At 51.4% G+C, this 22,979-nt stretch overlaps 3 protein-coding genes across 12 annotated transcripts in view; 1 reads left to right on the top strand and 2 right to left on the bottom strand.

The window, feature by feature from the left end:
• The window catches only part of FRYL (FRY like transcription coactivator), a 245,094-nt gene extending 242,059 nt beyond the window's left edge, over positions 1–3,035 (top strand). For all 9 annotated transcript variants that reach the window (XM_064149248.1, XM_064149243.1, XM_064149246.1 and 6 more), the window contains 2 exons: positions 1,344–1,540; positions 2,285–3,035. In XM_064149248.1, coding sequence (XP_064005318.1) covers positions 1,344–1,540; positions 2,285–2,543 — 456 coding nt within the window. In that variant the 3' untranslated portion in view covers positions 2,544–3,035. The remainder of the gene's footprint in view (positions 1–1,343; positions 1,541–2,284) is intronic.
• Positions 3,036–9,009: 5,974 nt separating this feature from the next.
• Positions 9,010–11,500, bottom strand: ZAR1 (zygote arrest 1). Of its 2 annotated transcripts, XM_064149240.1 has the most exons (5): positions 10,705–11,500; positions 10,522–10,614; positions 10,371–10,445; positions 10,141–10,297; positions 9,494–9,563 (listed from the first exon to the last, which is right to left on the bottom strand). In XM_064149240.1, exons 1-4 carry the CDS (start codon positions 11,488–11,490, stop codon positions 10,154–10,156), a joined length of 1,098 nt encoding a protein of 365 aa, XP_064005310.1. In that variant the 5' UTR covers positions 11,491–11,500; the 3' UTR covers positions 9,494–9,563; positions 10,141–10,153. The 2 variants fall into 2 exon arrangements, with proteins under 2 accessions (XP_064005311.1, XP_064005310.1); XM_064149241.1 differs by lacking the exon at positions 10,141–10,297 and having other exon boundaries at positions 9,010–9,563.
• Positions 11,501–11,750: 250 nt separating this feature from the next.
• Positions 11,751–14,484, bottom strand: SLC10A4 (solute carrier family 10 member 4). The gene is made up of 3 exons (XM_064149428.1): positions 13,821–14,484; positions 13,318–13,528; positions 11,751–12,680 (listed from the first exon to the last, which is right to left on the bottom strand). Exons 1-3 carry the CDS (start codon positions 14,228–14,230, stop codon positions 12,165–12,167), a joined length of 1,137 nt encoding a protein of 378 aa, XP_064005498.1. The 5' UTR covers positions 14,231–14,484; the 3' UTR covers positions 11,751–12,164.
• Between the last annotated feature and the right edge of the window lie 8,495 nt (positions 14,485–22,979).

Raw genomic sequence — 22,979 nt, 5'->3', positions numbered from 1 at the left:
GTCCAGTGATGAGGGGTTTGAGTGTTTCAGTAGTGCTCCTGGTGTATTCTAATCAAGCTACAATCAAGGCACATCAGCTCCAATCAACAGAGTTCTGTGGTGAAGCTTCTTTCCATCGCCCCAGTGTGATGGAAACACCTCCACTTGCTTCCAGCTGACATGTACCTGTGTCACTTCAGCCACTGCACAACTGCTCTGCAGCCTTAGTTCCCATCCTAAGTGCAGTTAGTAATGCAGTCTGCACACACCGTGCCTGAGTTTTGGTTGTAATTAACTTTAGAATCAAAGTGTCTCCTTCAGCTGTGCACGTGTGGTATGCATAGGTTGTTATCAGAGTTACTCTGAATGCATCAGGCTGTCTCTCCATGCAGAAAGACCTTGGAGGCTTAGTGGGCAGCAAGTCCTCCATGGGACAGCAGTGTGTCCTTGTGGCCAAGAGAGGCAGTGGCATCCTGGGGTGCATTAAGCAAAGTGTTTCCAGCAGGTCTCAGGAGGTTCTCCTTCCCCTCTACTCTGCCCTGCTGAGAACACATCTGGAATACTGTGTCCAGTTTTGGGCTCCCCAGTTCAAGAGAGACAGAGACCTGCTGGAGAGAACTATGAGGATAATTTGGGGCTTTGAACATCTCTGCTGTGAAGAAAGACTGAGAGCCCTGGGGCTGTTCAGTGTGGAGAAGAGAGGGCTGAGAGGGGATCTGAGCAATGTCTATCCATAGCCAAGGGGTGGGTGTCAGGATGAAGGTGCCAGGCTCTTTCTGGTGGTGCTCAGTGGTAGGACAAGGCACAGTGGGTACAACCTGGAACACAGGAGGCTCCTCTTCAGCATGTGGAGACACTCCCTTATGGTGAGGGTGCTGGAGCCCTGGAGCAGGCTGCCCAGAAGGGTTGTAGAGGTTCCTTCTCTGGAGACTCAAAACCTGCCTGAATGCATTGCTGTGTGACCTGCCCTGGGTGATCCTGCTTTTGCCTGTGCTCCAGGCCCCTCACCACAGCCTTGCTGCCTTTCTCTCTTGAATTGAGGAGCCCAGAATTGGTCACAGTACTCAAGGAGTGACCTGAGTAGTGCTGACCACAGGAGCAGAATAATCTCCCTTTGTCCTGCTGACCACACTCTTCCTGATCCAGGCCAGAATGCCATTAGCTCTCCTGCCCACCTGGGCACACCAAGTCTGACCACTCTTGCTGGGAATTCTTTTTTCCTTAGGTGCAGTCTAAACCTACCCTGTTGCACTTAGAGGCCACTCCCTCTTGTTCTGTGATTGCAAAAAGGATGCTCAATGTGCACCTGATCTGCTGAAAATACATTTATAAACCAGAATAGGGAACTCTGCCATTTGTTTCAGGTCATAAACATGTCTGAAGAGCTTGCTCTGCTGGAGAGCTGTCTGAAGGAGGCAGAGGCTGCCTCTGACAGTGGTATTGAAGAAATGGAAATTGCAGAGGCTTCTCAAGCTAGCACAGAAACAGCCATTCACTCCCTCATTGAAACCCTGAGGAACAAGGAGTTTGTGTCAGCTGTAGCACAGGTCAAGGCTTTCAGGTAAGTGCTTAAGGATTGCTTTCAGCCCCGAGGTTGCTAATGGGGCTTTTTCATTTGCAGAAATTGGGTAGGCACCAGTCCAAATGATGTTAAGTTCTTGCTAGATGTCCTTATTCAAAAGGACCGGCTCCCTTACTTAGAATCATAGAATCAAGGAGGTTGGAAGAGAGCTCCAAGCTCATCCAGTCCAACCTAGCACCCAGCCCTGGCCAACCAACCAGACCATGGCACTAAGTGCCTCAGCCAGGATTTTCTTCAACATCTCCAGGGACAGCAACTCCACCACCTCCCTGGGCAGCCCATTCCAATGCCAATCACTCTCTCTGCCAACAGCTTCCTCCTAACATCCTGCCTAGACCTCCCCTGGCACAGGTTGAGGCTGTGTCCCCTTCTTCTGTTGCTGCTTGCCTGGCAGAAGAGCCCAATCCCACCTGGCTACAGCCTCCCTTCAGGTAGTTGTAGACAGCAATGAGCTCTGCCCTGAGCCTCCTCTGCTGCAGGCTGCACACCCCCAGCTCCCTCAGTCTCTCCTCCTAGGGCTTGTGTTCTAAAGCCAAGGCAATTCTGGCAGCTCTTTGGAACTCCTCTGAGAGGCACTGCTACTATTAACTAGCAGCATGCTACGGAAGAAGCATTTCTCTCGCCTTTCGCTCTGCGTTCCATTCAAACGTCTAAGGAACAGAAATATCAAAGCAGCTAACTGCTGCCTGCATTTTAATGCTTAAATCCCAATTGTATTCCCAGATCTCTCTGGCCCCACGACATCTTTGGCAGCTCTGAAGATGACCCAGTCCAAACGCTGCTGCACATCTATTTCCGTCACCAGACGCTGGGGCAGACCGGCAGCTTCGCCGTAGTGGGTTCCAACCAAGACATGTCCGAGGCCAGCTGCAAGCTGATGGAACTTAACCTTGAAATTCGAGAGTCTCTACGCATGGTGCAATCCTATCAGCTTCTAGGTAAAATCAGATCAGGACTAAATCTTGTCAGCACTGGATTCTGAACAGCTGTCTGCAGGCACTTCAGCTGTCTCACCGAGCACCTTTCATTCAAAGCCAACAAGCAAACCTCCAGCAATCCTGATGCCCGACACAGGTTTCTTTCATCACTGCTTCATCAGAATTGAAGCAAACCTCTTCCTTTGACTGCTCTTTCTACACAGTAGCTGTGTGGCAGTAGTATTTTTTTAATGACATTTCTGTATTAAAAACACCTAAAGGAAAACTAAAAGGGCTTAAACCTAACTGCACACACTTGCGTTATCTTCTGCCTGCAACACGACTCCGAGTGGTGTTTGCAGCCGACAGCCTCTGCAAGCTTGAATCCCTCTCGCAGGTGGGATGAGGCTGAAAAATCAAAGCCGGTTTCTTTTGGCTGAAGACCTGCAAAGCTTCTTGGCTTTTCCAGCAGCGAGTAGTTGCCTAATGCTTTGTAACCTCATAGAGAAGGTGTGGCCAGAATGAACTTCTGAACTACAAAAGAAACCCTCCACAGACTTCTCCGTGTTCCTTTTGTTGTCTGTAAGGAGAGAACGATCCAGTGTGAGTGGTAGAATGAGTGGCTAAGTGAGGGTTGTTTGAGTGGGGTTTGTGTGGTGAAGGTATGGATGGTTGTTAAATGAGGTAGGGTTGTTTGAGTGGGGTTTGTGTGGTGAAGGTATGGATGGTTGTTAAATGAGGTAGGGTTGCTTGAGTGGGGTTTGTGTGGTGAAGGTATGGATGGTTGTTAAATGAGGTCTCAGAGCATGCTTTTAGAAGAAAAAAAAACACAAAAAGAAACAAAAAAAAAAAGAGCTGCCAGATTATTTTTGAAGAAATTATTTTATTAGATCTAATCCTTGTAGCTTGTAAATGGTGTAGGACATTTAATAATATTTTAAAACTGGATTTCCCAGTCTTTCTAGAAAAGAAGTAATAATATATCTGTTAACTTTATTGGAATGCTGCTCAGTTCTCTGATCAGTGCTTACAAATAATCAATAACTAACCAAAAAAAGAAGAAAAAAGAAAGGAAAAGACAAAAAAAAAAGAAAGGAAAAAACAAAAAAAAAAAGACAAACTAAAACAAAAAAACATAAAGTAAAAGAAAAAAAAAAAAGAGAAAGGAAAAGACAAAAAAAAAAAGAGAAAGGAAAAGACAAAAAAAAAGAGAAAGGAAAAGACAAAAAGAGAAAGGAAAAGAAAAAAAAAAAAGAGAAAGGAAAATACAAAAAAAAAAGACAAAGGAAAAGACAAAAAAAAAAAAAGAGAAAGGAAAGACAAAAAAAAACAGAGAAAGGAAAAGACAAAAAGAGAAAGGAAAAGACAAAAAAAAAAGAGAAAGGAAAAGACAAAAAAAAAAAGAGAAAGGAAAAGACAAAAAAAAAAGGAGAAGGGAAAAGACAAAAAAAAAAGAGAAAGGAAAAGACAAAAAAAAAAAGAGAAAGGAAAAGACAAAAAAAAAAAAGAGAAAGGAAAAGACAAAAAAAAAAAGAAAGGAAAAGACAAAAAAAAAAGAAAGGAAAAGACAAAAAAATAGAGAAAGGAAAAGACAAAAAAAAATAGAGAAAGGAAAAGACAAAAAAAATAGAGAAAGGAAAAGACAAAAAAAATAGAGAAAGGAAAAGACAAAAAAAATAGAGAAAGGAAAAGGCAAAAAAAATAGAGAAAGGAAAAGACAAAAAAAACAGAGAAAGGAAAAGACAGGAAAAAAAGAGAAAGGAAAAGACAGGAAAAAAAGAGAAAGGAAAAGACAAAAAAAAGTAGCTGCCTGCAGAGACTTTAAAGAAACAACAAACATGTATATTAAAGATCTATGCTGCCCATCAGCAATTCTCATTAGAAGTTAACTTATTTTATTCTGTATATATTCTAGAAACTGTATAGTGCAAAATAAACCCCCAGTATTTCCCCTGCCCCCCCTGTAAATCTGTGCAATGCACTGTTAAAAGACAGTAGGTGTATAAAGCTAGGAGGGGGCAAGAAAGGGGAAAGCTTCTCCCCTCTTGGTAGTCGACGTTGACACACAACTTGCAGCCTGAGTAGTCTGCAGGGTTCAAAGAGTTTGAATGCACATGGATGCAGCTTCATCATTCAACTTTAAGCCTAAGGAATTGGGACTATATAGAAGACTAATTAACCCAACAGGCAATATACTCCTAGTCCAGTGGCAAAAAAACCAATCTGTGTAGCATCAAACCAACTGGATTCTGTAGAAACTAAGAGAGTTTTATATTAAACAATTAAAAAGACAAAAAAAAAATGGAGAGAAAGAAAACAAAAAGCAGGAAAAAAAAAAGAAGAATGTAGTCCCACCTTTCCTGTGCTTTGAAAGGAACAACCCAGTATTTTTATATACATCTCTTTACCCACTGTGAGTTGGTTTGGGGTTTTTTTTTAATGGGCTCTTAATTCCAGAGTTTAGAATGTAGAATTGAAGTTCTTAGCTCTGCCTTTTTTGTTGGTTTGGGGTTGGGTTTTTTTTTGGGGGGGGGGGGGTTGGTTGTTTTGGGGTTTATTTTTTTGGGATGGGGGAGGGTGTGGAAATTAGACCCCACCAGCAATGTATTTATGCTGAACTGCATTAAATGAACTGAAGGCACTGTGCACGCTGTTGGACTGCTGACAGTAGTTCTGTTACCTTAACAAGCTCTGTAACTGGTCAAGGCACATCCATAATCACTGTACTTTCTTCTCCCCCATCCCTGATAAAAAAACAGAATTCTTTTGATGGTTTTGTGGTACTGTAGATGTTCTTAATTATTTAATAGGTATTTACTAGGGGGGGGGGGTGAGTAGTTTTATTTAGCGGTGCATTACACTTTTATTTACAGCATCTTTTACCAGCTTCTTTTGTAAAAATAAAAGACATTGTATCTGTCACTTGGTTTATTTTTACAAGCTAGAGTTTAAAAAACTTTAGCTGAACAGCCCAGACGTTGACTACAGAGGTCTGGGTGTCCTCAGATTAGGGGGTTGGGTTTTGCTTTGATGTCCTGTCAGGGCAACAGCATTTTCATAGGCATCTTCTAAAGCTGTTAAATGATTTCTCTTGCAACTCGAAGCTGAATTTATGTACATCATTCCTGACAGGGACTAGTGGAACCTGCCCTGTGGGGAAGGATCATGCTGCCTGGCTGATACTGCTTTAAGCATCTTTGGAGGAGTAAGATACTGCTTTTGGCATCTTTAAGTATCTTTAGAGGAGTAAGATACTGCTTTAAGCATCTTTAAGTATCTTTAGAGGAGTTAGATACTGCCTCAAGCATCTTGATATATCTTTAGGGGAGTAAGATACTGCTTTAAGCATCTTTATATATCTTTAGAGGAGTAAGATACTACTTTAAGCATCTTTATGTATATAGTAGCAAGATACTGCTTTAAGTATCTTTATATATCTTTAGAGGAGTAAGATACTGCTTTAAGCATCTTGATATATCTTTAGATGAGTAAGACTACTTTAAGCATCTTTATGTATATAGTAGTAAGATACTGCTTTAAGTATCTTTATATATCTTTAGATGAGTAAGACTACTTTAAGCATCTTTATGTATATAGTAGTAAGATACTGCTTTAAGTATCTTTATATATCTTTATATGAGTAAGACTACTTTAAGCATCCTTTATGTATATAGTAGTAAGATACTGCTTTAAGCATCTTTATGTATCTTTAGAGGAGTAAGATACTGCTTTAAGCATCTTTAAGTATCTTTAGAGGAGTAAGATACTGCTATAAACATCTTTAAGTATCTTTAGAGGAGTAAGATACTGCTTTAAGCATCTTTATGTATCTTTAGAGGAGTAAGATACTGCTTTAAGCATCTTTATGTATCTTTAGAGGAGTAAGATACTGCTTTAAGCATCTTTAAGTATCTTTAGAGGAGTAAGATACTGCTATAAACATCTTGATATATCTTTAGAGGAGTAAGATACTGCTATAAACATCTTTAAGTATCTTTAGAAGAGTAAGATACTGCTTTAAGCATCTTTATGTATCTTTAGAGGAGTAAGATACTGCTTTAAGCATCTTTATGTATCTTTAGAGGAGTAAGATACTGCTTTAAGCATCTTGATATATCTTTAGAGGAGTAAGATACTGCTTTAAGCATCTTTATATATCTTTATATGAGTAAGACTACTTTAAGCATCTTTATGTATATAGTAGTAAGATACTGCTTTAAGCATCTTTATGTATCTTTAGAGGAGTAAGATACTGCTTTAAGCATCTTTATATACCTTTAGAGGAGTAAGATACTGCTATAAACATCTTTAAGTATCTTTAGAAGAGTAAGATACTGCTTTAAGCATCTTTATATATCTTTAGAGGAGTAAGATACTGCTTTAAGCATCTTTAGAAGAGTAAGATACTACTTTAACCATCTTTATGTATCTTTAGAGGAGTAAGATACTGCTTTAAGCATCTTTATGTATCTTTAAAGGAGTAAGATACTGCTTTAAACATCTTTAAGTATCTTTAGAAGAGTAAGATACTGCTTTAAGCACCTTTATATATCTTTAGAGGAGTAAGATACTGCTTTAAGCATCTTTAGAAGAGTAAGATACTGCTTTAAGCATCTTTAGAAGAGTAAGATACTGCTTTAAGCATCTTTAGAAGAGTAAGATACTGCTTTAAGCATCTTGAAGTGAAGCTTTTCCAAGATTACTCCTCCTCAACTGCTCAAGCTGTCACTGTGTCACCTGGTGGCAGGTCTGTGCCAAATCCAAAGCCGTGGTAAAGCTATCTAGAAACAAGAGAAGCATCAGATGCGAGATGCAGTGAACACAGCACTGCCTGCACTAACAGACACAAAAGAATCTCTTCAGGAAAGTGCTGCCCAGGGCAAGTTTGAGATGCCTCTGCAGAATTGGCAGCATGAAGGCTGTTCCTTTTCACTCTGCGTTACCACACAGGCTGTGGGTAGCTTTCCTCCTTTGTGCTGAGCCTAGGCACTGGTGCCCATCACACAGAGTGCACACTGCCAAGGACATGACAGAGGACTTTTGCACCCAGCAGTAAAAGCACTGAATATATTTATGATTGAGAGGAACAACACTCAGAGCTACAGCACAACTGAGGGATGCTAGAAGAGAAAGGAAAACTTGTTTAATATTGCTACCCACTGCATCCCACTCCTCCAAGCCTTAAAACCTTGCAGTAACTGCTGAAAGCAGGAGCAGCTCATTGCTATAGGCTGCTATTTGGAGCCCTTCATCAGCTTGCTTGTTTGGCCCTGTGGCTGTCAAGGCAGACCATACAGGCCAGTCCTGCATCTTCTCAGATGGAAGCAACTGCTGCTTTGACTGTAGTTAGTGGAGACAACTCTCAACTGTTCTAACTTTGAGCTGCTACCTATAATAGTCCCCTAAGAGTCACCATATTCACAGCAAACAATCCTCAGGGCAATGCTTGCAAAGATACCTGTGTACATAGGAAGGACTGATGCTCATTTTGCTGCAAGCTGCTGCATGACTTGGCCCAGAGCTGAAGTTCTCCCTACCAAGGTGCACAGACTCATCACAGTCAGACTCCCACACCACATCCACTGGAAACAGACTACAGCAGTTAGAAAGAGGAAGGCAAACAGGAAAGCACACTGAGGAACATCCAGAGAGGGAAACCTGCTTGTAAGTAAAAAAACATCCCAGATCACTGTTGCAATTGCAAGCTGAGACAGCCCAGGGGTGGATGGCTGCAAAGAAGGCCTCAACTGTGTTCCTCAAGCTGGAGACTTGCTGCTGCTCATTACTGTAATTGCAGGTGGGCAACAGGGCACATCTACAATAGAAAACTCCAGCTGCAGTTGGATTTTGCAAGCTGAGCAAGGCAAGGATGGAACTTAATGTGAAAGCCTTTGTGATACAGGGGAAAACCCTTCAGATAAAATAGAGCAGTACACCATTCTGTGGGTGAGAGCTCTGCTTGTCCCCAGAATGCCTCATCCTCCTGTAACCATAGAACCAAGCAGGTTGGAAGAGAGCTCCAAGCTCAGCCAGCCCAACCTAGCACCCAGCCCTAGCCAATGAACCAGACCATGGCACTAAGTGCCTCATCCAGGCTTTGCCTGAACACCTCCAGGGACAGCAACTCCACCACCAACCTGGGCAGGAGGGTGGAGCAGGAACTTTTGTTGCTGCAGCACTAAGCCTTAGTTACTGCAGCAAGTTGAAGGGTCATGTTAAAGCAGGAATCTACAGCAAGAAGAGTGCTGCTTTAGGTTTAAATCTACACCAAGATGTGTTAAACCTACAGAATTAACACTCCCATGCCCTCTAAATGTCCATTTGTTGGTACAAAGGACAACATTTGCCTTTTCTGCCATGTAACTTCTATTTAGAGCTGGTAGTGGAGCTGCTAGCATGGGCTCAGACTGGTTCCCCCTGTACTCGAGGCCACTGTTAAAGACTAAGCTGGGCACAGGTGTGGTATAATCAAGATCTTTCCAAGTAAAAGATCCATCAAGGGTTCTGCAAAAGGCTTGTGCACCACAATGCTCAGCTTCAAAATTAACAGCTTTATTAGCATTCCCAGCAAAGTACATCATCTTCCCAGTTTACCCAACTCCTTGGCTCCAGGGTGGAATAGGAGGTGTAGGTTTGTACTAGCTTGTGAATCTTGGGTGATGCTGTAGTCCCAGAGTTAGTTTGTAACGCTTTGCTGAAGCATGGTGCCCCTACAGAGATCATTCTCACCGACAGCCCCAAAAGACCTCAGAGCATCACCCCGGAGTAACCACGCTGGTTCTGCCACTACAGCCAAGTTGTGCAACTCCTAGCTGCAAACCCAACCCCAGAAGGATGAAGGAGTTTGATCCTTCTCTGACAACAGACACCTAATTAAGTAGATCAGACCCGAGTGCAAGCCACCAAGTGCACCGCTCTTGTACATCATCTGCAGGTACGAGACAGAACCAGGCAGATGCAGTACCACACTCTGAGCCTTGTGGAAGATGGGAAACTCATTTGCCAGGAGAGTGACTCCCTTCCCCAGCAGGGTGTGAACACTGTCCCTGAAGATGCAGTAACCACAAGCTTGCTTTGGCTTTAGTCTGCAAGAGAAGAACAGCAGCTTAACTAAATGCAGACCACCTGTGCCAGCAGAAGTGACCTTTCTACACAGCATTTCTCAATCATTTGCTGGTGATGAAACAGGTGCAGGAAGACTTTCCACACAGAAGAGAAGTGTGCACTGTAAGGGAATACTGTCAGGTGGTTTATGATTAATGCTCTACTACCTGCTGTAGATGTCTTGATATTAACTTCAAGCGTTTGACCAATTCAAAGGCATCAACAGTAACAGACCTCCTCTCCCAACCCTAATTCTACAAGGTCCTGAGTTAGCTGCTGCCAAGACCATCAGTTAACAAAACATTATTTGCAGGCTTTTCCCTTGTGCAAGTTAGGCAGTTTGCCACACGTGCCCCCCGAGCTGGGCACAAACCCACCCCACCACTGGAGCATGCTTTGCAGTTCTTTCACTGGCATGCTCTCCTAGCTACACCTCGCTAAGTGCCTTCAACAACTCCAACAACAGTAACAAAAAACCCCCACTCTGCTCTGCTCGCAGTGCTCTGGAAGAGCCCTACAAAACCACCACCACCACACGCTCCCCTGCCCCGAACACACCCTCCCGCCCCGCTCAGATGATGTATTTGAAGCTGAAGGTGCTGTCGCAGGAGAGGCGTTTCCCCTTGCACCTGCCGCAGAGGTCCTGGCGGTGCGGCCGCTTGGGGTCCACGTGGCGCATCTTCACGGGGCAGGTGCACCTGGTCTGCTTGCAGCTCTGCGGCAGAAGGCGGCCGTCAGCGCGCTCGGCGCGGGGGCGCACCGGCCGGGCCGGCGGGGCCCTTACTTACCTGGCAGGTGATGTCCTCCACGCGGTACGGGTTGTAGGACTTCTGGCAGGTTCGGCAGAACTGCCGAAAGTAGACCTGCGGGAAGGCCGGGGGTCAGCGGCGGGGCTGCGCCCGGCCCCTGCGGCCCTACCCCCGGCCTGGCCTGTCCTACCTTGTTGGTGCCCTGGACGCACCAGACGTAGGCGCTCTCCCAGCGGATGTTGCAGTCCTTGCAGTGGTAGTAGCCGTACTTCTGCTCCAGGAACTGCCGAGCACAGCCGTTATTCGACGGGACAGGCACCTCCCGGGCCAGCCCAGCCCGGCCCGGCCCCGCTCGCCCCCGGCCGCCGCTTACCTGAAAGCGCAGACGAGTCTTGCTCGCCGCCGGCTCCTGCTTCTGAGGGGCGGCCGCCGGCTCCACCCGCGTTTCTGCCACCGCCTCTTCCTTGCTCTCCTCCGGCCCCGCCGCCGCTGGCTCCGGGGTGGCGGCCGGGCGCTGCTCCGGCGGCTCGGCGGAGCGCTGCTCCAGCGGCTCGGCGCCGGCCTCGGGGGGCTTCTCCCAGCTGTCCCGCACGGCAGCCGCCTCTGCCTCCCGCTGCTCCCGCAACGCAGCCGGCTCCTCCTCGACGGCCGCCGACGCCATCTCCCGCGGCCGCTGCTCCGTCTCCTCCAGGAAAGCGGTAAGTCTGCGGGACGCCACGGGCGAGTAAATGTCCATGGTGCGAGAGAAGCGCACGGCGCGGGTGTTGGTGGTGGCGGGGCTGCCCTGCTCCTGCTCCGTCTCCCGGGGCCGTGGCCCGGTGGGGGGCCCTGGACGGCGCCGCAGCAGCGTGCGGGGCCCGAGGGAGCACTGCACGGAGGCGTCCTGCCGCGGGTTCACCTGCACGCCCACCTCCTTGGTGTTGGCCTTGCGGAGCCGCGGCGTCAGGTTGGGGTTGACCTGGGAGAGGATGGCTTTCAGCTGCGCCCGCTGGTAGTTGTCGAAGTACTCGGCCGCGGCCGCCTCTCCGTAGCCCGAGAAGTAGCCGCTGCCCCGCGGCCGCCAGCCGCCCGCCGAGCCGCCCTTGCCCTTGGGCGGCGGATAGCGGTAGTAGGGATGGTAAGCGGCGTAGAGGTAGCTTTCCATCGCTTCCCTCGACATCACTCCAGACCCACGGGAGCGGACCGGGGTGGGGAGGGGCTCGGTTTTAAAAACCCCCGGGCGGGGCGGGACCGGGGTCGCGGCTGGGCTGCCCCCGCCCTCGCTGACCTTGGTGGGTCCATTCCAATCCCCGCCCGGTGCGGCGCTTCGGGCGGGGAATCCCCTGCCTCCCCTCAGAAAAGCTCCCCTGGGGAACCAGAGAACGCGGCCCTGGACAGTTCCCACCCCCCACCCCGGGATTAATCATCGGGGAACACAGGTTTGGTTCAGCTTCGCCGTGTATTTGAGGTGAGACAAGCACAAAGCTTTTACAGCGGGTGGGAGGGATGGAGGTACACGCACAAGGTGGGTTATCTGTCTGTCCCCGTTGGCTTCGCCTCTGCAAAACCGCTGTCTCCTTCCTCCTGCCCACTCCTGCTGCACGCAGGTGGGCAGGAACCTCCTTGCCTGAAGACTTACAGTTACTGAATTGCATCACAGTGATATTTTTTCCTTCAGTTTTGATTCCTCCCCAATATTTATTTTCCCGGGAATACAACTGTCACAGTAATAAACACACATCACCTTGGACAATGGGAGCAGCTGGAGGAAGGATGGAGGCCGGGCAGCTCCACTTTGCGTGGCGGCGAGTGCGGCCCCGGCCGGGTTGCAAGCACCACACACATCGCTCGTCCCTAGAGCGCCGTCTGCGTCGGCTCCATCTGAATGGAGTTGTGCTCCCCCGTAGTCACTGTGCCGTAGGAAGTGTCGGCCACCTCCTCCTCCTTCAGTTTCTTGTAGGAGATGTCCGTGTCTTCCTCTTCGCCCAGCGCGTCTTGCTTGTGGCTCTCCCTGCCGTACATCTTGTACAGCAGCACGAAGAGTCCCGCTTCTGCCGACTGGAAGAGCGCATAGAGCAAGGGGAACATGTACATGCCCCCGATGAGCTCCGGGGGGAAGGTGAGCTTCAGGATGGCGGTGCAGAGCTGGACGTTTTGGCAGCCCGTTTCCAACGACACCGTTCTCCTGCAGTGTGGGGGCATTTTAAAGACGGTGGCCAAGCCGTACCCCAGGGCGTAGCCCGCTAGAGGCATCAGCACCGCAATGGCATAGACGGATGCAGGGATGTGTGCCAGCAGATCTGGGCCCAGCATGGTCCCGGTCAGGATGAACAGGATCACCAGAGTCACCAGGAGAGACCACAGGGAAATCTGGCCACGGACAATGACAAACACCACGAGGGTTACTGATTTACAAGGGTAAGGCTCCTTACTCTACAGTGCAAAACACGGCTGTGCTGCCCTTCCTGGGCTTGCTCTTGGCTCAGGACTTGGGTGGCGTTCGGTCACATCCTGGGAGAGGAAGGAGCCGAGAGCCCCTGCCATTTTTTTGCGTTAGGGTGACTTGCTGGGAAATTAGACAGCCAGGGCTCGGGCTTCACTTTTCCTTTCATAACCGAGCTAATTTGTTTGCGTGTTTTAAGCAAATGTCACCGTGCCTGCAGGCTGTTTTGTGAGCTCTGAGTGCAGGGAGAGAGCAGGAGGCTGGGGAATGCCCCTGCTCTGGAGCCCCGGGTGCTTCCCGGGGAGCAATGCAGTGCCACTCTCCTCGTGTGCTGCTGGGGGAGGGTAACCTGCACTTCCCTTTGCTTTCCCTCTCTATCACACCGTTTTATTCCACCACTCAAAGTCCTTCTATTCCGCCTAAGTAGCAGACTATGCCAGTGTGAAGCTACCGATGGCTTAGAGAGACCAGGAAGGGCTACTGTCGTCGGATACCCTCCCCTGTGCCCTGTCCGCGGGCATCCCCCGCTGCGCCGCCGCTACGCGTCCCGGGGGCCGTGCTTACCTTAACCAGGAGGTCGGCGGCGCGGGGGTGCCGGTATCGGATGAGCACCCCGAGGCCGATGGGCAGCAGGGTGCTGCCCAGCGTCAGACTAACTGCCCCCAGGGGCAGCAGCTGTACCACGGCCGTGTTGATCCAGTGGCGGCTGTAGATCCAGAGGCAGAGGGGCATCAGGAAGAGGGCCAGCAGCGTGGAGGAGGCCGTCATGATAATGCTGCGCCGGGGGAAGCAGAGAGACACCGGATCACCAGCCGGCCGGCCGCGGGGCAGCCTGAAAGGGGCTCTGCAGCCGGGCTGAGCGCTTCTCACTGCAAGAACCGTCCGCTTTCCCGGGCGGACTTCTTAGGGAAGGGGGCAGGAGGCGTGTTTCGGGGTCCCTGTGAGACCCACCCGCCTCAGAAGAGGCAGGAGAGCAAGCACTGGGGGTGTCCAGCAGCGCCATGCCCGCCGACAGATGCCCAGCCAAGACGGGGCCAGCGAGGAACCAGGGAGAGCGGAACTCCTACCTGAGGTTCATGTCCCCGTCGACGAGCACCGACATGAGGTTGGAGAGATTGCCCCCGGGGCAGCAGCCGCACAGCAGCACAGCCACCGCCGCCACCTCGTCCAGGGCGAAGATGAGGGCGAGGAGGAAGGCCAGCAGCGGCATGGCCACGAACTGGCCCAGCAGTGCCAGCAGCAGCCCCACGGGCCGCCGCAGCTGCTGCCCCAGCTGGCTCAGCTCCACGGCACAGCCCAGCCCCAGCATGGTCACGCAAAGCGCCAGTCCCACCAGCACGCTCAGGCCCTGGTTGAGGGACCGGTCCCCAAAAGCCTCGCCGCCGCCGCCCGCCGCCCCCCCGCCGTCGGGGCTGCCAGTTCCCACCGTCACCGGGGGCTGCGGGGAGCCATCCGGGGGCTGCGGGGAGCCATCCATGGGCTGCGCGGCCTCCGGGAGCCGCTGGCTCCCCGCCGAGCACCGGAGAAGGGAGCAGGCGGTAGAGGGGGCGTCAGTGCCGAGTACGGCGGCGGTCGGCCCCGGCGGCCCGCGGAGCCCTCATCCCGGCTCGGCTCGACCCGGCCGGGCGCTCTGATGCGCTGCGGCCGCTCGCAAAGCGCTGTCTGTGAGCCTCGGGCGCTGCTCGCCGGTCCCCCGCGTTGGCGCGGGGCCACCCCCGGCGTGGGCGGTGTCTCGTTGCCGCCTCGACGGCGGCAGCGCCCGGCCCCCAGCGCCGCCCGGCCCTGGCGGAGCGAAGCGCAGACGGCGGTGGGGGGCTCCCGGCCGGCTCCTCCCCTCCCCGGTGCGACTCCCGGCAGTCGGCTGCTGGAGCTGGCACAGCCGCCCGCGTCCTCCCAAGCGCCGGGGCAGCGTTGCAGTGTCACCCTCCTGAGGGGTGGCCACGCTGCAGCAGTGGGTGGGCAAAGCTGGAGAAGCCGTTTAGGAGGTCGAGGAGGCACTGCGTTGTGCCGGCGGGACCTCAGAGGCTGTAAGGAGAGGAGGTGCTTCTGTAGAACAGTCAATGCGGGTGGAGGAGGCAGGCAGGGCCTTCAGGGTAAGACATGAGTCCATCTGCCAAAGAGCACATCTAAGGGTGACTGTAGTGCTGTCCATCATCTAACTCTGCTTACATTTCCCTTCCCCTGATTTCATACTTCTCCTCTAATAACTGTGTGTCACCTTGTTCCTTCTAAAGAGGTGCCCTCTGTGCCAGCCAGGCTGGGCTCACAAGGGCAGCAGCTCTGAGATAGGAGGGCAGCCTCCAGGAGCAGGGTGTGCACTGGTGACTTACTCTGTGCACTTGGCACACAGGCTGTCTTCTGTCACCCGGAGGATTTAGAGAGGTCAAAGCCACCGTTTCTTATCACTGTGCCCCGTTGGGAGTAGGTGGCTTGGCATGTAGTGATGTAGTGTCCCCGGGCTGCCCCTTGGCTTCTGCTCTGAGCTCTGCTTACTGTGGAGCATCTCGGGTCACAGCTCAAGTTACAATAGAGAAGGTATAGGTTGGACGCGAGGAGCAGCCCTCAGTTCAACAGGGACCTCGGGGAACTGCTTGAAGGAGCCCAGTGCAGAGCCATGAAAATGATGGAGTGAGTGGGAGATGTTCCTTAGAACGAGAGCCTGAGGGGGCTGGGGCTGTGCTGCTCGGAGAGGAGGAGCCTGAGGGGTGACCTCAGTCATGGTTATCAATGTGTGCAGGGTGAGTGCCAGCAGGCTGGAGCCAGGCTCTGCTGGGTGATGCCCAGGGACAGCACAAGGGGCACTGGGTGGCAAGTGAGACATGGAAAGTTCCATGGAAACACAAGGAATTTTTTTTCCCTGTGAGGGTGCCAGAACCCTGGAACAGGCTGCCCAGGGGGGTTGTGGAGTCTCCCTCTCTGAAGATAGGCAGGACCTACCTGGATGCTTACCTGTGTGATCTGCTCTAGGTGATCCTGCTCTGGCAAGGGGGTCGGACTGGATGAGTTTCTGAGGTCCCTTCCAAGCCCTAACCTTCTGTGACTCTGTGAACAATTTCTTCCCTGAAAGGGTTGCCAAGCCCTGGTACAGCCTGCCCAGAGTAGTGGAGTCCCCATCTCTGAAGGGCTTTAAAGTTGTATGGATGTGGTGCTGTGGAGCAAGGTTTAGCAGTGACCAGGCAGTGCTGGTTTAGTGGTTGAACTTTTGGAGATCTTCCAGGTCTCTTCCAACCAGAGCAACTTGATGATTCTTAGAGTCAAGGAGGAAGCACCAAATGTAAGGTGGGAGCTTACAGGAGCCACCCTGACCTGGTGGGAGCATTAAGCTCCAGCAGGCAGCAAGTTTCTCAGCAATGTATTTGGGTTAAGTTTTAGGCTGTTCTGGGATCTGAATAGAAATTCTTGGTGCCTAAAGAGAAAGCCAGACAGTCTGAGGCTATTTGCTTACTGAACCTTCCCACGTGGGGCACAAGTGACTCAAGTGGAAGCAATACCTGGTGACAAAATTCCGGGCACAGCACCTTTGCCAGAATGATGCCAGGTTGGATGCTGTTCTGCCTCTGTTTGTTTCCTTGTCATTAGCCTAAGGAAAGAGCAGGGAAGATGAGTCATCAGGGCTGAACAACCAAATAAGAGCCAGATTGCTTCAGCTCATTTGTATTTGGGGGCTCTGTGTGCTGCTAGAGGAGAAGAGAGCAAGGTCTGGCTGGCTGAGCCAGCAGTGTGCTCCAGAGTTGTTTTCCAGGTCTCTGTATGCAGGGGAGTGCTTGAAGTGTGTTTCTTGTGCATCTCAAAGTCTTAGCACTGCCACATCTCATCCCATCCTTCATGCAGCCAGTATCTGGCCTCACAGCAAGCAGTCTCTTTGCTTATCATACCCTCCCCTGGTTCATGAGTAACGCTCGGGCACTTTCCCTCCTGCACAACCAAGCTGGGCTGGCCGTGGGCAAGCCCAGTGGTGCAGAGCACAAGGCAGCTGCTTATCATAGAGCTGCTTCTGTTGGGAAAGGACTTTAAGTCTCAAGTTGTGCTGGGGCGGGGGTCTAGGCTGCATGTTAGGAGGAAGTTGTTGGCAGAGAGAGAGAGATTGGCATTGGAATGGGCTGCCCAGGGAGGTGGTGGAGTGGCTGTGGCTGGAGGTGTTGAAGCCAAGCCTGGCTGGGGCACTTAGTGCCATGGTCTGGTTCCTTGGCACGGCTGGGTGCTAGGCTGGACTGGCTGAGCTTGGAGGTCTCTTCCAACCTGGCTGATTCTATGATTCTATGATTAAGATCAAGTCCAACCATTATTTAACTTCAGCAGGTCTGATGCTAAGCCAGACACATCTCTGTGTCTTTATATCCCTTTCAGGAATGGGGAGGAGTAATGAACTGCAGCAGGACAGGCTGGGAGGTGATCTGCTGGAGAGCAGCCCTCTGGAGAGGGAGCTGGGAGTGCTGGGGGAGAACATCCATGGCACAGCAATGTGCCCTTGTGGCCAAGAAGGCCAATGGGATCCTGGGGAGCATTAAGAAGAGTGTGTCCAGCAGATCGAGGGAGGTTCTCCTTCCCCTCTACTCTGCCCTGCTGAGATCTTATCTTGTGTACTGTGTCCAGTTTTGGGCTCCCCAGCTGAGGGGATCTGCTGGAGAGGGTCCAAGGGAGGGCTATGAGGATGATGAGGGGACTGGAGCACTGCCTGGTGAGGAGAGGCTGAGGGACCTGGGGCTGCTTAGTCTGGAGAGGAGAAGACTGAGAGGGGATTTGACAAATGTTTATAAAATCTGAGGGCTGGGGGTCAGGCTCTGCTCACTGCTCCCTGGGGTAGGAGCAATGGATGGAAGCTGCAGCACAGGAGGTTCCAGCTCAACACAAGGGGCAACTTCTTTACTGTAAGGGTCCCAGAGCCCTGGCACAGGCTGCCCAGAGAGGCTGTGGAGTCTCCTTCTCTGCAGACTTTCCAGGCCTGTCTGGATGTGTACCTGTGTGCCCTGAGCTGGGTTGTATGGTCCTGCTCTGGCAGGGGGGGTGGATTTGATGATCTTTTGGGGTCCCTCTCACCCCCTAACCTCCTGTGAGCCTGTGATTCTGCCACCTCCTTGGGGAGCCTATCGAGCAGGTGTTAAGAGCACAGGCCAGGCCTCCTTTTTGTCTCTGAGTGTCACTCCCCAAACTCCCCATTGGAGCAGGACTGGGGGTGAGAAGATATTTTTGTGTCTTAATATTTGACATATATGCTCTGTGCTATAGGCAGTTATATGAGGAGTGCAATAACCCCAGACAAGGTGGAGCAGATGCATCATCTTTCAGAGCCCACTCACAGGATGCCAGGGGTTGGAAGGGACCCAGGGAGATCATCGAGTCCAACCTCCCCTGCCAGAGCAGGACCACACGATCTAGCACAGATCACAGAGGAATGCATCCAGACAGGCCTTGGAAGTCTCCAAAGGAGACTCTACAACCTCTCTGGGCAGCCTGTTCCAGTGCTCTGTGACCCTTAGTGACCTCTGTGACACTCATCCATAGCACACTTCAGTTTCAAGGGACCCTGAAGAATGACAGTGGGGAAATGTAGGTGAACGCATCCTAACAGATCAAGAAGCCTTAAAATCTGCCAGCTGAAATTCAAACTGACCTCCTGGTTTAGGCAAGAGCAGTGCTGCTGAGTGCAGGGAAAGCCAAGTCTGAGCCCAGCTGATGTGCATTGCTAATTACCCACTCGGTGAGTACCTTCACCCTGGGCAGCACCCGGCCAGATCTCGCATCCACTGTGCAGAGTGAAAGAAGTATTTTCCCTGCTGTTGAGCATGATTTGTGTCTCTGACTTGCTGCAGGCTTTCTCAGTGCCATCCCTGGAGCGCAGCCTGGCGCTGGGGTGATGCTGAGGGGCTGTGCAGCTGCGAGTGTGCCGGCTCACACGTAGCGTGCACCACCTTGTGTCTAAATCAATGGCTAATTGCTTCTGTGTTTTCCTGCGTGGAGGGCAGGAGCAAGCCTGCTGCCTACCCTGCTGTTCCTGGAAGCAACAGAATGGGCCATTAGAGTATAAAAAGACTTGGCAAATAAATCTGGTCATGCATCATTCCCAAATTACTCCTTGTTAGTCCTGCCACTGAAAAATGGGTGAGCGGATAAGAGGCAGCAAGAAGAGAGGGGGAAAGGACTCGCTGAAATACAGGCTTGGTGTGGTCTGCAGCTTGTATGAGTAACATTGCTTCACCTTGTCAGAGAGTCAGAGAATCGATCATAGAATCAGTTAGGGTTCAAGGCACCACAAGGAGCAGCCAGTTCCAACCCCCCTGCCATGCCCAGGGACACCCTACCCTAGAGCAGGCTGCACACAGCCTCAGCCAGCCTGGCCTCAAACACCTCCAGCCATGGGGCCTCAACCACCTCCCTGGGCAACCCATTCCAGCCTCTCACCACTCTCATGCTCAACAACTTCCTCATTCCCAGGCTGACTCTCCCCACCTCCAGCCTTGCTCCATTCCCTCTAGTCCTGTCACTGCCTGAGGTCCCCTCTATCCTGTCCTTAGCATGGTGCCACAGCCCAATCCTGCTAAGTCAGCCTCTACAATAATCAGCACTCTCTGGCCAGTGGCCTCAACCAGACCCAGGGTTTGAATTTCAGACTGAGGGAAGTTAGAGACAGGTCACTTCTCCCTCTCCTCATTGGGATTCATCACTGTGTTCCTGTCATCTTCACTGCAGGCAGGATCTCACCAAACCATCCTTCCCCTTGGCCCAGGTGGCAAAGGCACCCAGGCACCCTCATACTCCTCCTCCTCCTCCCTCCTCCACTGCACTGCATCTGCCTTCTCACTTACAGAATCATAGAATGGTGTAGGTTGGAAGGGACCTCGAGGATCATCCAGTTCCACCCCCCTGCCTAGGCAGGGACACCTCTCACTAAGACAGAAGAAATCATTTCCCCTGTGATTTCTCCATCCATGGGAATCCTGTCCCCTTCTCCTTCCAGTTCCTTTTCCAAATGATGCCTATTGCAGTCCAGCCCTGCTCCATATTTATCCCTCCCTTGGGAGCAGCACTCTGCCCCTCACAGCCTGTCAGATGTTATTGAATTGCTGTGGAAGGGAAACAGCAGAAACCTCATCGCTGGGCTGCACTGACTCCTTTGTGTCCCAGCTGTGTGAGCAGCTGGGGACAGATCATAGAATCAACCAGGTTGGGAGAGACCTCCAAGCTCTTTTCACCTAAGCTCTGGGTTAGCAGTCAGGGGCAGAAATCATTATAATAACCTCCTCCACTTAGACTTTGTGTTCCCCCATGCCTGTTGTTAAGATGCCTGATGACATTAATCAACAAGTAAGTGCACAGCAGCTCAGGTTGCAGCGTTCCAATAATCCCTGATTGGAGCTGAGTGTTTAAGGTTGTTTTAAAAGCAGGGATGAAAGGGATCTTTTGCCAGCCATCCCATTAGAAAAAGGCTTCTGGTCCATGGAAGGAGGTGAAATCAGGGGATTGCTGGAGAGTAATTTTGTAAATTGATTGCTGCCAGCCAGCATGGGTTTAGGAAGGGCAGGTCCTGTCTCACCAACCTGATCTCCTTTTATGATCAGGTTACCTGCCTGGTGAATGTGGGGAAGGCTGTGGATGGAGTCTACTTGGACTTCAGCAAAGCCTTTGACACTGCCTGCCACAAGAAGCTCCTAGTCAAGCTGGCAGCTCATGGTTTGGACAGATTCACTCTGTGCTGGATCAAGAACTGGCTGGATGGCAGAGCTCAGAGAGTGGTGGTGAATGGAGCCACATCCAGCTGGCAGCTGGCACTAGTGGTGTGCCCCAGAGATCAGTGCTGGGACCAGTCCTGTTCAATATCATTATTGATGACCTGGATGAGGGGATTGAGTCCAGCATCAGTAAGTTTGTAGATGACACCAAGCTAGGAGCAGGTGTGGAGCTGTTGGAAAGTAGGAGAGCCCTGCAGAGGGACCTGGCCAGGCTGGATGGGTGGGCAGAGGCCAATGGGATGAGATTGAACAAGGCCAAGTGCAGAGTTCTGCACTTTGGCCACAACAACCCCAAGCAGCACTACAGGCTGGGGCCAGAGTGGCTGAGAGCAGCCAGGAGGAAAGGGACCTGGGGGTACTGATAGATAGTAAGCTGAAGATGAGGCAGCAGTGTGCCCAGGTGGGCAGCAGAGCCAATGGCATCCTGGGCTGGCTCAGGAGCAGTGTGGCCAGCAGGACAAGGGAGGTTCTTCTGCCCCTGTGCTCAGCACTGCTCAGGCCACACCTTGAGTGCTGTGTCCAGTTCTGGGCCCCTCAATTCAAGAGAGATGTTGAGGTGCTGGAAGGTGTCCAGAGAAGGGCAACAAAGCTGGGGAGGGGCCTGGAGCACAAATCCTATGAGGAGAGGCTGAGGGAGCTGGGCCTGTTTAGCCTGGAGAAGAGGAGGCTCAGAGGTGATCTTATTACTGTCTACAACTACCTGAAGGGGCATTGTAGCCAGGTGGAGGGTGGCCTCTTCTCCCAGGTAACCAGCAATAGAACAAGGGGACACAGTCTCAAGTTGTGCCAGGGTAGGTCTAGGCTGGATATTAGGAAGAAGTTCTTCACAGAGAGAGTGATTGGCATTGGAATGGGCTGCCCAGGGAGGTGGTGGAGTCACCGTCCCTGGAGGTCTTCAAGCAAAGCCTGGATGAGGCACTTAGTGCCATGGTCTGGTTGGTTGGATAGGGCTGGGTGCTAGGTTGGACTGGATGAGCTTGGAGGTCTCTTCCAACCTGGTTGATTCTATGATTCTATGATTCTATGATTTGTGGAGGCAGTTGGTAGCCCTGGTGACTGTAAAACAGCTGCTTGCCAGCAGTGTTTTCTTGCTTGGTGTGAGATACCTTTACCCACGTCCAAGTCAGGATTCTGCTTCAGAACAGTTCCGTTGCCCTTTTGTTGCCATTTGCTCTTCTTCTGCAGTTGGAGGATTGTCAGGATTCAGATGAGAAGTCATAACAAAATGAATGACCTGCTGACTAATGCATGCCTTGATGCAGGAGGGCCAAAATTAGCATCCCGTCCAGCCAGGCAGGGACAGGAGGTGAGATGGGGCTGCCTCTGCAGACGCTGGGCTCGGTTTTAAAGGCAAATGCCATTTGGCACCGTGGGCACAGGACTGCTCTGCAGAGGCTCACGCAGCCTGAGGGTCACAAGCATGCCCTGGGTGGTGCAGCCCTGGTTTGCCTCCCTGACAGAGCCACAAGCAGCCTGTTTAGCATCTGGGTGTAAGTGATGGGTGTAAGCTGCAGCACAGGAGGTTCCACCTCAACACAAGGGGGAACTTCTTGACTGGAAGGGTCCCAGAGCACTGGCACAGGCTGCCCAGAGAGGTTGTGGAGTCTCCTTCTCTGGAGCCTTTCAAGGCCTGTCTGGATGTGTTCCTGTGTGATCTGTGTTAGTATTGTCCTGCTCTGGCAGGGGGGTTGGACTCAATGATCTCCTTGGGTCCCTTCCAACACCTAACATCCTGTGATCTGCAGGGCTGAGGGGAGCCTGATGGCTGTGAGGGGCCAGGGCTGTCATGGAGGCCAGAGAGCACACTGAAAAGGGGATGTGTGCAGCATGTTCAATGGTGGAGCCATAGGGTGCATGTCTGACAGAAAGGGACCTGGGGGCTGTAATGGGCAAGCAGCTGCGTGGGAGCCAGCAGTGTGCCCAGGTGGCAAAGAAAGCCAGTGGCATCCTGGCTGGGATTAGCAGGGCTGTGGCCAGCAGGAGCAGGGAGGGGATTGTCCCCTGGGGCTCTGCGTTGGTGAGGGCCACACCTGGAGTGTTGTGTTCAGTTTTGGGCACCTCAATACAAGAGAGACATTGAGATGCTGGAGTGAGTGCAGAGGAAGGTGGGGAAGGGCCTGGAGAGTAAATCTGACTGAGAGTGACTGAAGGAGCTGGGGATGGGTAGTGTGAAACAGAGGAAGCTGAGGGGAGACCTCACTGCTGTCTCCAGCTACCTGAAGGGACCTTGTGGAGAGGTTGGTGCTGGTCTCTTCTCACAGGTCATTAGTGCTAGAACAAGAAGGGATGGCCTGAGGCTGCCCCTGGGTAGATTTAGGCTGTCCCCCACAGCAAACTGCTGGCTAAGCTGTCAGCCCATGGCTTGGATGGCAACACTCTGTGCTGGGTTGGGAACTGGCTGGAGGGCTGGACCCAGAGAGTGGTGGTGAATGGTGCCACATCCAGCTGGCAGCTGTCACTAGTGGTGTCCCTCAGGGATCTGTGCTGGGCCCCATCCTC

The sequence above is a fragment of the Pogoniulus pusillus genome, chromosome 9 (assembly GCF_015220805.1).
Source record: "Pogoniulus pusillus isolate bPogPus1 chromosome 9, bPogPus1.pri, whole genome shotgun sequence".
Taxonomy (NCBI): domain Eukaryota; kingdom Metazoa; phylum Chordata; class Aves; order Piciformes; family Lybiidae; genus Pogoniulus; species Pogoniulus pusillus.
This window is presented reverse-complemented; position numbering and strand designations above follow the sequence as displayed.